Source organism: Ciona intestinalis, chromosome 3 (assembly GCF_000224145.3).
Source record: "Ciona intestinalis chromosome 3, KH, whole genome shotgun sequence".
Taxonomy (NCBI): domain Eukaryota; kingdom Metazoa; phylum Chordata; class Ascidiacea; order Phlebobranchia; family Cionidae; genus Ciona; species Ciona intestinalis.
The window spans coordinates 6,498,395-6,510,760 of record NC_020168.2 but is presented as its reverse complement, the minus strand read 5'-3'; the positions used below and the strand labels follow the sequence as shown (position 1 = coordinate 6,510,760).

Sequence of the window (12,366 nt, the reverse complement as noted above, 5' to 3'; positions counted from 1 at the left end):
TCAGCCATACATAAAAAATACAAAAAATCCAACAAAAAAATAATCACCCACAAAGTAACATACATGGTAACTCGTAAGCTGGCACGAGGTGTTAAACCCGTGTTATAACGACTGTCGTTTTCCAGCCACGCGAGGATAAAGTAAGTTACATTCATTCATTATAACATGCTCTCTTTCATACACCTCAGGTCTGCTTACAAGTCACCACATATGTAACTTTGTGAAAGATCCACAGTCACAATAGTTTTTGTATTAAAAATATTTGGTATAAATTACCCACAAGATAATGCGCTGCTAAAACAATTGTGTCAAAACACAAATTGCCAAAAACATAAAAAGTTGAGAAAAAAAATAAAATATTACACTTCACCAAAATAAATTTCAACCTACAGGGGAAACATTTGGTTGATTCTTGGCCACAAGCTTCATGGGTTCTTCATAACCAGCCTCAGATGCCAACACGGGAAGCTGGGATTTAAAACAAACATAAAATGTTCTGTCTTAAATCATAAAACAAACATAAAATGTTCTGTCTTAAATCATAAAACAAACATAAAATGTTCTGTCTTAAATCATAAAACAAACATAAAATGTTCTGTCTTAAATTTGTCATAATTTGTATTTTATGTTAACTAAAGTATTGCAATTGCAAATTAATTTTATATTATTTTTTTTTTATTCACACAATTATACATTTTGTTCTATAAAATATTAAATGATGACATTACAAAATATGAATAACGACATCACAAAAGCATTTGCCTGATTGGTTGAATCATTAGAAGCACCAACGTTATAGAAAGCTTCACTGATGTCAAGATAGCCGTCCTAAACACAATAAATAATTTTAAACATAATAATCATGTTATAATAAATTCTGTTATCATTAAGACATATTTTTGTAAAAAATAATTTGTTTCAATACTCTATAATGGCAAGGTCTATTTACCCAAACACCAAGAGTGCTACCATCTATATCCCACTAAGGCAACCAACAAACACAGAACTCCCCACTCCCTAAACCATTAAGTAAACTTACACTAGAAGTTCGCACTGAGTTCCTTTTTCCAGTTGAATTTGCAACTTCCATGTAAACGGGTTCAACAAATATATTCTGTCGTGTAAAAACATATGTTGTGTAAAAGGTTGTAAAAAGTAAACTTAAAACAAACCATAGTAATGCAACAATTTAAAGCCATAAATTCAAATGTCTGAAACAGTGGCTCAAATTGTCATTTATTAAGAAAAAATAAAATTCCCAAATAATTATCTGTAAAGTTTAGCAGAAACAAAACATCTGTGTTATAACAACTGTCATTACCAAAGCATGCATGGATAAAATTACATTAATTCTGGCAGATTCTTTACTTGCATAAATAAGTTACATTCATTATAAATAAGTTCCGTTAACAATCAAGAGTTGCCAGGAAACAAAATGTTATGTTTTTTCCCGCATACAAACTCACTGGTTCAACATAATGTGAAGTTGAGTCGATGTCGCTCGGTTTTGAATCTTTTTCCTTCCTATACTTGCAATACACCACCACACCAACCACTGTGAGAATAAGAACCACACCCACGACGATGCCGGCGATGATGCCAGGGTGTAACCCACTTGGGGTAGTGGGGGCAGGGGTAGTGACTGGCTGGGTAACTTCAGCAGTGGTAGGGTTTCCTGGGGTAAAATGTGCGTAAAAACTTATAAGCAATTTATTATGAAGGTCCATTGCAATATAAAGAACTGAGTTATGTCTATACATCTGCTTTAAAGGCTTCAGCTTCACCCCCGAAAATATTTTTCCATATTAGTTAAAAGCAGCAAACATCTTATATTCTGTTACTTCTGCTACCAGGCATAATGTAATTAACCTTCTAATCCTCTTAATTGGATTTGATGAATAATCTTTCAATGACTCGTATCTGGTATAAAAAAATGTAGCGTATTTCCGACAAAAGTCGAAATTTCTGACCAAACATCGGACATACACTACGTATTTTCATACCAGATAGGCCGTAAAAAAATTTTTTTCATAAACATCTTACTTGTAGAAGACAGGCCACTTGCGCTACACGGAACTTCCATGGTAGGTGTGGAACAAACACAAGAAAAACTTGATAATCCAACGTCAACACATCGTACGTTGTATCCGGCCACTGGAGGGCATGTGGTGGGCTGGCATTGAGTGTTTCCCGCTATTTCTGCAATAGAAAGAATATACTGCATTTTGAAAAAGAGGCTAAAACAATTTGATCTGTAAAAAAATAACAAATTTGTGCAATAGAAATTAATGTAATTTATTTATCCTTGCATGGCAAACAGTGTTTTGTTTCATACACCTTGTACCCGCTTACGAGTTAGTTTGTAGTTGAAATAAATAAAAATCATTATGTATTTCTATGAAAAAGAAGACACCCAAGTTATAACTCGACAGTGAGCATGAGGCGTATACACTTACATGCAAGGTATATTATAGATAACATATATTACAACTGCATGATTAAACGTAGAAACATTACTTCTTCTATTGACAGGAATGCTTGGGTTGATTGGAATATTCCCGGGGAGTAAATAATTGATGCTATTCGCACGCTGGTTGATGCTGTTCCTTATATTCATCAAACTTGGCACGTTGTAAACAGATCCAGTTTGTGATGTGGTGAATATTGCTTCTGATGTCACAATCACACTCCCCTGTCTATCAGATATTTTTCGCACCTAGCAAAAAAATCTTTAAAATTTGTTATAATGTTTCAGAAGACCCAACAAATTCTTTATGTGTGAAGTTTACAGTTAGGCACATCAGAAACCTGGGATGTAGCATGTAGGTCTATTGCCCCAACACCCAAGGTGCTACCATCTAGACCCACTGAGGCAGTTAAAGCACTCAGTAATAGAGATTCTATTCTATCCTACAACACTATTAAATACAGCAATATTATACAACAATACACTACTGTATGTAACACAAATCCACATGGTGTATGAATATACCATGTATGTAAAGTGCATTGGAAGACAACCATGTTATAACTCGACAGTGAGCATGAGGTGTATGAATATACCATGTGTGTCTTGTGTATAAGAAGTCACCCATGTTATAACTCGACAGTGAGCATGAGGTGTATGAATACACCATGTGTGTCTGGTGTATAAGAAGACATCTATGTTATAACTTAACAGTGAGCATGAGGTGTATGAATACACCATGTGTGTCTGGTGTATAAGAAGTCACCCATGGTAAAACTCGACAGTGAGCATGAGGTGTATGAATACACCATGTGTGTCTGGTGTATAAGAAAACATCTATGTTATAACTTAACAGTGAGTATGAGGTGTATGAATACACCATGTGTGTCTAGTGTATAAGAAAACATCTATGTTATAACTTAACAGTGAGTATGAGGTGTATGAATACATCATGTATGTCTTGTGTATAAGAAGTCACCCATGTTATAACTCGACAGTGAGCATGAGGTGTATGAATACACCATGTGTGTCTGGTGTATAAGAAGACACCCATGTTATAACTCGACAGTGAGCATGAGGTGTATGAATACACCATGTGTGTCTGGTGTATAAGAAGACATCCATGTCATAACTTAACAGTGAGTATGAGGTGTATGAATACACCATGTGTGTCTAGTGTATAAGAAAACATCTATGTTATAACTTAACAGTGAGTATGAGGTGTATGAATACATCATGTATGTCTTGTGTATAAGAAGATCACCCATGTTAAAACTTAACAGTGAGCATGAGGTGTATGAATACACCATGTATGTCTGGTGTATAAGAAGTCACCCATGTTATAACTCGACTGCATGAGCCTATATCAGTTGGGTGTATGAAAAAATTGAAAAATCTTTGTACATGAACATTCCACTTACTGAATGATAGCCAGGTATTGGGGCAAGAGCAACAACGAGAAGTTCTTTATCTAAATTAATGATTGCATTTGCTTTCTGTGGGCTCGTGAAGTTGATGTTTATTGTTGTTATAATCTCAAATACCACAGCATTCAGCGGTAATGGTGCGGGCGTAGCAAGCACTGTGGAAAACAATGTTTGTTAAACTATGTTGCAGAATGTTAGTAAGACAAAGACAATGGTTTTAGAATATTCTATATCTTAGTATCATGTGTTGGGGTAGTATGGCAATTTTTGAGTTTTGGTACAAAGAGTTTTGTTATTTGAATTTTGGTATTAAATCACATTCTTTTGACTTTTGGTACCTGTATCATGCGTTGGGGTAGAATCTCACATTTTCAACTTTGTCAAAAAATCACATTTTTTTGAGTTTTGGTACAAACACATGATACCGGTATCATGCGTTGGGGTAGAATCTTAATTTTTAAATTAAAAAAAAAAAACTTGTTTTTTGGGGTTTTGGTACAAACACATGATACCGGTATCATGCGTTGGGGTAGAATCTCACATTTTCGACTTTGTCAAAAAAAAAACATTTTTTTGAGTTTTGGTACAAACAGATGATACCGGTATCATGCGTTGGGGTAGAATCTCACATTTTTAAATTGAAAAAAAAAAAAACTTGTTTTTTGGGGTTTTGGTACAAACACATGATACCGGTATCATGCGTTGGGGTAGAATCTCACATTTTCGACTTTGTCAAAAAAAAAACATTTTTTTGAGTTTTGGTACAAACAGATGATACCGGTATCATGCGTTGGGGTAGAATCTCACATTTTTCGACTTTGTCAAAAAAAAACATTTTTTTTAGTTTTGGTACGAACAGATGATACCGGTATCATGCGTTGGGGTAGAATCTCACATTTTCGACTTTGTCAAAAAAAAACATTTTTTTGAGTTTTGGTACGAACAGATGATACCGGTATCATGCGTTGGGGTAGAATCACAATTTTTAATTAAAGGCCAGATAATGACTTATAAATACCCAAAATGAGAAAAGTTCTAAAATGTTGTGGACTTTTGAAATCGCACCCCATTAGCTTCCTGGGTGTTGGGGTAATGGGCCAAATCTTGTCTAAACCCCAGGTCCTTGACCCACTAATAATAGAATATAACTTACCTTGGCAGTTGACACCATCTCCAGTGAAACCAGAATTACAAAAGCAAATAAAACCTCCATCTGTGTTGGAACAAGTAGCATTCATGTGGCAATTGTTGGTTGACATTGACAAGCATTCATTAATGTCTGGGGAATGTTTAAATAAAAAACTTAAAATTATAGTAAAACCTGAAATTGCTAAATTAATATGTTAACCCAGATTAAAGAGAAAAAATGTCCAAATTAAAAATTCAAACATTGTAAAAATGTAGGCGAAAAGTCCTTTTTACGGTAGTTTTTAAGTTGTGAACATCTAAAGAATTATACCCTTTTTGCATGGTCACTTTTATGCGCCTAAGTACTCGCATATTTACTCGCAAAAACAAAGTTAACACGCATAACGTCATAAGCGTTTGCGAGTAAATATGCGAGTACTTACGCGAATAAAAGTGACCATGCAAAAAGGGTATTATACAAGTTACTGTTCAGGGTGTACAAAAATAGGTTAACGATGTATCAGGCTTCTACTTTTGAAAAATGTTCTTAGACTAGTCCCAAGAAATTAACATTTATGGGCTTGAAACTAAAGAATTTCAAAATGATATTTATAGTGATGTTTAGTAGCATACTGAAATAATTAATATGGTTTCTATGTTTTTTTTACTCACCAAAACATTGGAATCCGTTGCTGACATAACCTTGGCTACAATTACATGTAAAGCTTCCTACGGTGTTTCTGCATTGTGCGTTCGAATGGCAGGTTGTGGGGGTCAGGCATTCGTTAATATCTGGTGTAATGTCAATAAATAAATGAATGTTACTTATTTATTGTCGCAAAGCTGGGCAACGACAGTTGTTACAACATGGGTGTTACGTTACACCTCGTGACCGCTTACGAGTTACCACGGATGAAACTTATTTATTCTTGCAGGATAATGATGTGGCAGGGCAAGGACAGTTGTTATAACATGGGTCTTCTGTTCCATACACCTTGTGCTTACAAGTTATCCGGTATGACAGCAACTATTTCCAAAACAGTTAGCAATAAAGTTGCATTTGTGGTAACTCAAGAGCGAGCGTATACAATAAGACACACATGGTATATTTACAAGTTGTCGCCACAATAGAACTAAAAAGTAATGTAATAAAATAAAAAATTTATTTGTCTCTTCGATTACAGGAGCAAATATTTAAAAATATTTAAAACGAAAGATAGGATATAGCGAAAATTTAGTGTAATACACTTACCAGAACAGTGAGTACCATTACCGGTATAACCAGTCTTGCATTTGCATGTAAAGCTACCAATAGTGTTGTTGCATTGTGCGTTTAAATGACAAGGAGAACCTGCCATGCATTCATCAAGATCTGTTGTAAAAAAAAATAAAATTTGACTTTGTTTAGCAATAAATTTTAGCAATTGTAGTCTTGCATATAGTTCTAAACAAAAGATCCAGGGTTCGAATCCCAACCCCGGCCTAAATGGCGGGTATTTTTTAGCCTATTGGATGTTAGTGCAAAACAATAAATAATGATTGTAATTTTAATGCAACAGAACAAAATTTAACATACCTGTACAAACTGTACCATTACCGGTATAACCATCAAAGCAGATGCAATTGAAGCTTCCAACTGTGTTATTACAGAATGCATTTGGATCACACAAAGAATTTGAAGAAGAAAGACATTCATTTATATCTGGGGAGTGAAAAGTTGGTGGTAAATTTTTTTTGTTTTTTTTTGTTATTTACAGTTATACTGGATATGCAGTTTTTAATGGAAATTAATGTCTTTTGTTTATCCATATATGGCAACTTTTAAATTTATAAAACTCGTTCCCAATTACAAGTAATCAGCTTTACAATTATGAAAGAGATTCCTTTTTGTGTTGGTAAAGCAATTGCTGTTGAGTATTTTGAACATATACACCCACAGCAGCATTAAACCTTGAACCTGATATCCTCAGCCAAGGTCAAGAAACAAGTGGTTCACCACAAAGGTACATGGTTGAAGTAATCAGATAGGATAGCATGGGTGATACACTTGGTAGATCTAACTAAATTAACTTGTTAATTAAATTATGTTAATGAATGAATGAGTGTAATTTACTTTATCCTCGCGTGGCCGGAAAACTACAAATGCTATAACACAGGTGTTCATACACCTTGTTCCCACTTATAAGTTACCATGTATGTTAATAATTGTAATTTTAATGGTACAGAAAAAAATTTAACATACCTGTACAAACTGTACCATTACCAGTATAACCATCAAAGCAGATGCAATTGAAGCTTCCAACTCTATTATTACAGAATGCATTTGGATCGCATGTTGAAAGTGAAAAGCATTCATTTGTGTCTAGATTGAATGGAAACTATAATGTATTTGCTACATAAGTGTAAGAGCACGTAAATACCAAAGGAACATGCATTTATATTTTTAAATGAAATTAAGAAACTTATTAATTTTAACATGGCGGGTAACAGGAGTCGTTATAACGCGGGTGTTTGTTCATGCATAATGCATTTAGATCACACATATAGTTTGAAGTAGAAAGACATTCATCTAAATCTGGGGAGGGGGTAGATTTCTTGTATATTTGTTCTTTTGATTATTTACAATACACCTCAAGCACCCAAGACAATACTGGTGAAAATTTAAGCGACAAAAACTTGGAAGGTATCGTTTTAAAAGGGATATTAGAGTTTAACATCCAGCTTGGTAAAGACTATCTCTACACCAATTAAAAATTTCACTTTAGTTAAAAATTAACCTACCTGTACAATGTCTACCATTACCAGTATAACCATCAGAGCAGATGCAATTATAACTTCCAAATGTGTTCATGCATAATGCATTTGGAACGCATGCAGAAGGTGAAAAGCATTCATCTGTATCTAGATTGAATGGAAACTATAATGTATTTGCTAGATAGGTGTAAGAGCACATAAATACTAAAGGAAAATATGCATTTATATTTTTGAATGAATTTAAGAAACTTATTAATTTTTGCATGGCAGGTAACAGAAGTCATTATAACGTGGGTGTTCTGTTTATACACCTTGTGCTTGCTTACCAGTTACCACTTATCTAACTTTGTGGTGCTTCTTTTATTAGCCTGCCAAGCCAATATTACACACACGTCATTATAAAACATCCATGTCATTACTTACCAACACAAACGCCATTAAATAATTGAAAACCAGGTTGGCACGTCACAGTGGTGTTACTAAGAATGTGGTCTAGAAAATAAAAATCAGAGTTAGGTTTATATTAAGTGTGGAATGCCCAACAAACCACTGGATTGAAGCAGTTTAGTCTCTAGTTTGAGGGTAAGTTTGGGGTAAGATTAGTTTGGGGTAAGATTTTAACTGGACACACTGGAAAAATAATGCTTTTTAAATAAATGTAGTTTAACTATAAGTTACCACATATGTAACTTAGTGGGTGAATATTTTGGAGAGTTTATTTTCTTAGTGCATGGCTGACAATTTAGACAACTCACAAAGGACCACATACATAAAATAAGTATTAAACATAAATGAATACATATGTAAATGAGGTTTCAAAATTTGTGAAATACCTTAAACTCAGATTGTATTTAATTAATAACAGAGTTATATGATTAACTTTGATACCTGAAGCTCTGAATCCAACAGTAGCAAGATACAAACTTACTTGGGTAAATTAGACATGTAGAAATTATTGGGAATTGTTCAACACAACCAAGCAGTCCTATTGTTGGAAGTGTAGTCGAGCCGTAAGTCGCGTAGAAGGAACCGGAGCAGTAAGTTTGGCATTCTAGTGACACTTGGCTTATCTTACAACATCCTGAATATAAAGACAAAATTATTAAATAAATATTAATAACGAGAATGAAAGAGTATGTTAGCAAAAATGCCACTCCCATGCCCACAGTGGATTTGCTGAAGCTATTGCAGTGTGTAGATAAGCAAACACGACTTTTGGTTGGTTTGTTCATTTATATTCTTGTGGATTGAAACTTGAGTGACTTATTCATGGTTGTCAATCCCATGCCCACACTCAAACTGGTAAAGCTAAATTAATAATTTTAACTCACGTGTAACATTTTGTCGAAATCTTTCAGAAGATCCTGAGCTCCCTGTTAAAAATAAAGACATCAAGTTCGATAAACTATATGAAAAACTGCCAGAAAATTAAAAACACAATCTTAAACAAATCTAAACACATGACACTAAACTTACATAAAAAGCATCTGATAACAGTGGCTGCCTCTGATTCAGCCAAAGTTTCACTGATTTGTAAAGCTTGTTGCACAATACTAGCATTGTGTTCGTCATTCTCTTGTGCTCGGTTTAATGTTTGGCAGAAACTTGGTGTCGTAGTGTTAACTTTTTCAGTATTGCAGCAACCTGAATAAATAAATGAATCAATGTAACTTACTTTATCCAGCGTGGCCGGAAACACTTATAAACCGCATCCTAAGTTCCTGTTTGTTCTACACTGGTATACACCAAACAAACTTAAGTAATTTTATACATACTGGAGTGGGGAAAGATGGGACAAATTTTTATTCTATTTTCTCCTCTTATTTGGTAGTAAACAGAAATCATTAAAAACATTTTAAAACCTTATTCTCAGGACTCTAGGCCACTGTTAAATACTTAAAATATGATCAGGATATTTTGATATTGTGTGCTAAGATGTCCCGTCTTCCCCCACTCTACTACATAGCAGTTAGATCTGACATAAACAGCAAACCAAGTACCTATTGTGGTTAATGATGGGAGATGTTTCAGCACAACACTCTGCACTCCAACCCAGTACGTTGTGTATGATTGAACGAATGTTGCCCTAAAAATATAAGTAACATTGATTGAAACATCATCACTAATTTCATTGACAACTTATTTGTATGTGTTGGCTGGGTACAAACTACAAAGTATATATATAAATATTCAAGACCAAAGTAGAATATGTGTCGCCCAGTACCAATAGAGACTGCAGCAGGTTAATTATTATGAAGTAGTTAGCGTGTTACCTTATCACTGCATCTGTGGTTATAGTTCGTCTCGTTGACCAATGTAGTGTCAACGATGATGGTCGACTTGCGTTTTGTGACCACGCAGAGTTGTGACTTACTGCATTTCCTGGAGCTGCGTCGCTTACAGTGCTCTAAATGCAGCTTTGTATTAATATCTCGTAATTTATCTATGGTTGCCACTCCAATGCCTACAGTCAGTTGCTAAATCTATTGCAGTGTGTTGATAAGCAGACATGACTTTTGATTGGTTTGGTCATTTATATTCTCATTGGTGGGAACTTGTGTGACTTATCCATGGTTGCGCTTATGAAGTTATTGCAGCATACGGATAAAACAACAACAACAACAACAAATGCAGGTGCATTCCCTATAAAAGGGAAAACACGAATTATCCACACATCGTTTCAAACAGTTTCAAACTATTTATAAATTACCGGGCAATTGTGTGCAGTGGTCAAACTTGATGGTCCTGCACTAACGTTAAATCGACCGATGATATCATTAGTTAGTGAAGCTCGACCTTGGACGTAAAACCCTTTAAAAGTCGCCGACGTGGAACTAGATAAGTAAACTGTAGAAATAAAAAACTGGTAATTTAATTCAATAACGCTTATTTACACCCAGCGCGACGGGGCAATAACAATCGTTATAACACGATGGTCACGTTATACGCAGGTAATACCCGCATACGAGTCACCATGTATGCTCATTAGTGATTACTGCTGGCAATTCGAACGAGTCGTAAGGGAATAGAGCAATGTCCTTTTAGTGTCCTGCTCAATGACACACATAACCACAATGGTAGCAGCATCTAGCATCGAATTAGTTATGTGAGAAAATGGAGTTTTCTTTATATTTATAACGATCCCTTATGGAAAGGTAAAATAATAATAACTACTCTACAAGTGAAGTATCCATTAATGGTGAAACATCGTATACCTGGTTGATCGTGATCAGGAATATAAGTGAAATATTGAACCGAAACATGAAAAGGACTCGTAACGACACCTTGCGGCGAGTTCAGAGGATGATTTGGAGTCATCGTGGAACAAACAGATAGCGGAATGTTTCCCGATGAATACCCATTACACTGATGTGTGACGTAATAAAGAAACACGAACAAGAAACAGTAGTACATTTTAGAATTTGCCTAAATTCTAGAATGCAAAAGTGCATGAATGAATAAACTTATTTAAACTTGCGTGGCTGGACAACGATGGTCGTTATACCACGGGTGTTTCACAGACCTGGTATCCGCTTACAAGATACAATGCACATTTTTATGGCTGACAATTTAGACACCACTGGGTTACAGCAATTACCGCTATAACTGTCTTTGCCCAAGCACATATTCCCAACCCCCAACAGTAGTGGCAAGGTGCTATTGCGAAAAAAAGTTGAATGAGTTAATGTAATTCGTCGTAGGCTCGATTTCTAATCCAATTTACCCAAGCACAGCAGGGTCCGATACGCATCACTGCCTGGGATAATGCGGTGATTGTCTGTTTTTATGACGCAGGTGCACGACCATTGTACGCCACAAAGCCACACGTTGTGAAACCATATATGGTAAATATCTGTATCATGAAAACTTATATAGTAAGATGGGGAAATGGGACGACGTTTCATTCTATTTTCTCGTCTCATTTGGTAGTACACAAAGAACATTCAAATAATTATAAAAACGTATCCTCACGACTCCTATGCTATTGTTAATTGTTTAAAACACGATCAGGATTCTTGGGGTTTGGGCTCAACATAGACATGGATTCCTAGTTCCCGGTGTGTCTTAGTCTTATACCGTATGACCTCGGCCATATAAAAAAGCATAGCAGCTTACACTTACGGCTAGTTTACGAAAAAATTAGGGCTTACCTCTTGTAAGAGATACCAAAAATGTAATATATTCCTACAATACTAAAGTTATTGAGTTATACGTGCGAACCTTTATAATTAGTCAAGATCTGCGTTCAGGTTTTAAAATACCTGATGCCACTAAAGATAAACTATTGAAAAGTGCAAAGTAAACTAGTCCAAATCTCATATTCCTCTAACAGGGACCTCATCTATATAGAATACAACTGCAAGCAATATCTACCTATCGTCGGTGGCTTAAAATTGCTCAAATATTTAGCGTTGTTTTTTTTTGACAAATAGCACCAATTCAAATTACACAAACGTTATTACGTCGGTCCTGCAATGTCACAACCTTTAGCTCCAAAACGATTAAACATTTTTTGTTTTTTACGCTAATAAACCGTAGACCTTTGTTTCTTCCGCTAATAATTCATAAATCGTAAGAGCTACCGCTGTA

General features: G+C 35.1%; 1 protein-coding gene across 4 annotated transcripts in view; it reads right to left on the bottom strand.

Moving 5' to 3' along the window:
* LOC100177807 overlaps positions 1-11,415 on the bottom strand; it is a 13,368-nt gene extending 1,953 nt beyond the window's left edge. Inside the window, exons 1-21 of one of the 4 annotated variants that reach the window (XM_018811377.2) lie at positions 10,992-11,415; positions 10,487-10,623; positions 10,050-10,183; positions 9,777-9,862; positions 9,253-9,420; positions 9,108-9,149; positions 8,705-8,857; positions 8,200-8,268; positions 7,804-7,923; positions 7,265-7,384; positions 6,599-6,724; positions 6,275-6,394; positions 5,695-5,814; positions 5,048-5,173; positions 3,889-4,049; positions 2,518-2,716; positions 2,044-2,199; positions 1,467-1,675; positions 1,040-1,114; positions 763-828; positions 391-468 (exon numbers count right to left, since the gene is read on the bottom strand). In XM_018811377.2, coding sequence (XP_018666922.1) covers positions 391-468; positions 763-828; positions 1,040-1,114; positions 1,467-1,675; positions 2,044-2,199; positions 2,518-2,716; positions 3,889-4,049; positions 5,048-5,173; positions 5,695-5,814; positions 6,275-6,394; positions 6,599-6,724; positions 7,265-7,384; positions 7,804-7,923; positions 8,200-8,268; positions 8,705-8,857; positions 9,108-9,149; positions 9,253-9,420; positions 9,777-9,862; positions 10,050-10,183; positions 10,487-10,623; positions 10,992-11,190 — 2,664 coding nt within the window. In that variant the 5' untranslated portion in view covers positions 11,191-11,415. The remainder of the gene's footprint in view (positions 1-390; positions 469-762; positions 829-1,039; positions 1,115-1,466; positions 1,676-2,043; positions 2,200-2,517; positions 2,717-3,888; positions 4,050-5,047; positions 5,174-5,694; positions 5,815-6,274; positions 6,395-6,598; positions 6,725-7,264; positions 7,385-7,803; positions 7,924-8,199; positions 8,269-8,704; positions 8,858-9,107; positions 9,150-9,252; positions 9,421-9,776; positions 9,863-10,049; positions 10,184-10,486; positions 10,624-10,991) is intronic. The other 3 variants (XM_026833638.1, XM_018811378.2, XM_018811379.2) reach the window with 3 other exon arrangements.
* Positions 11,416-12,366: the final 951 nt, after the last annotated feature.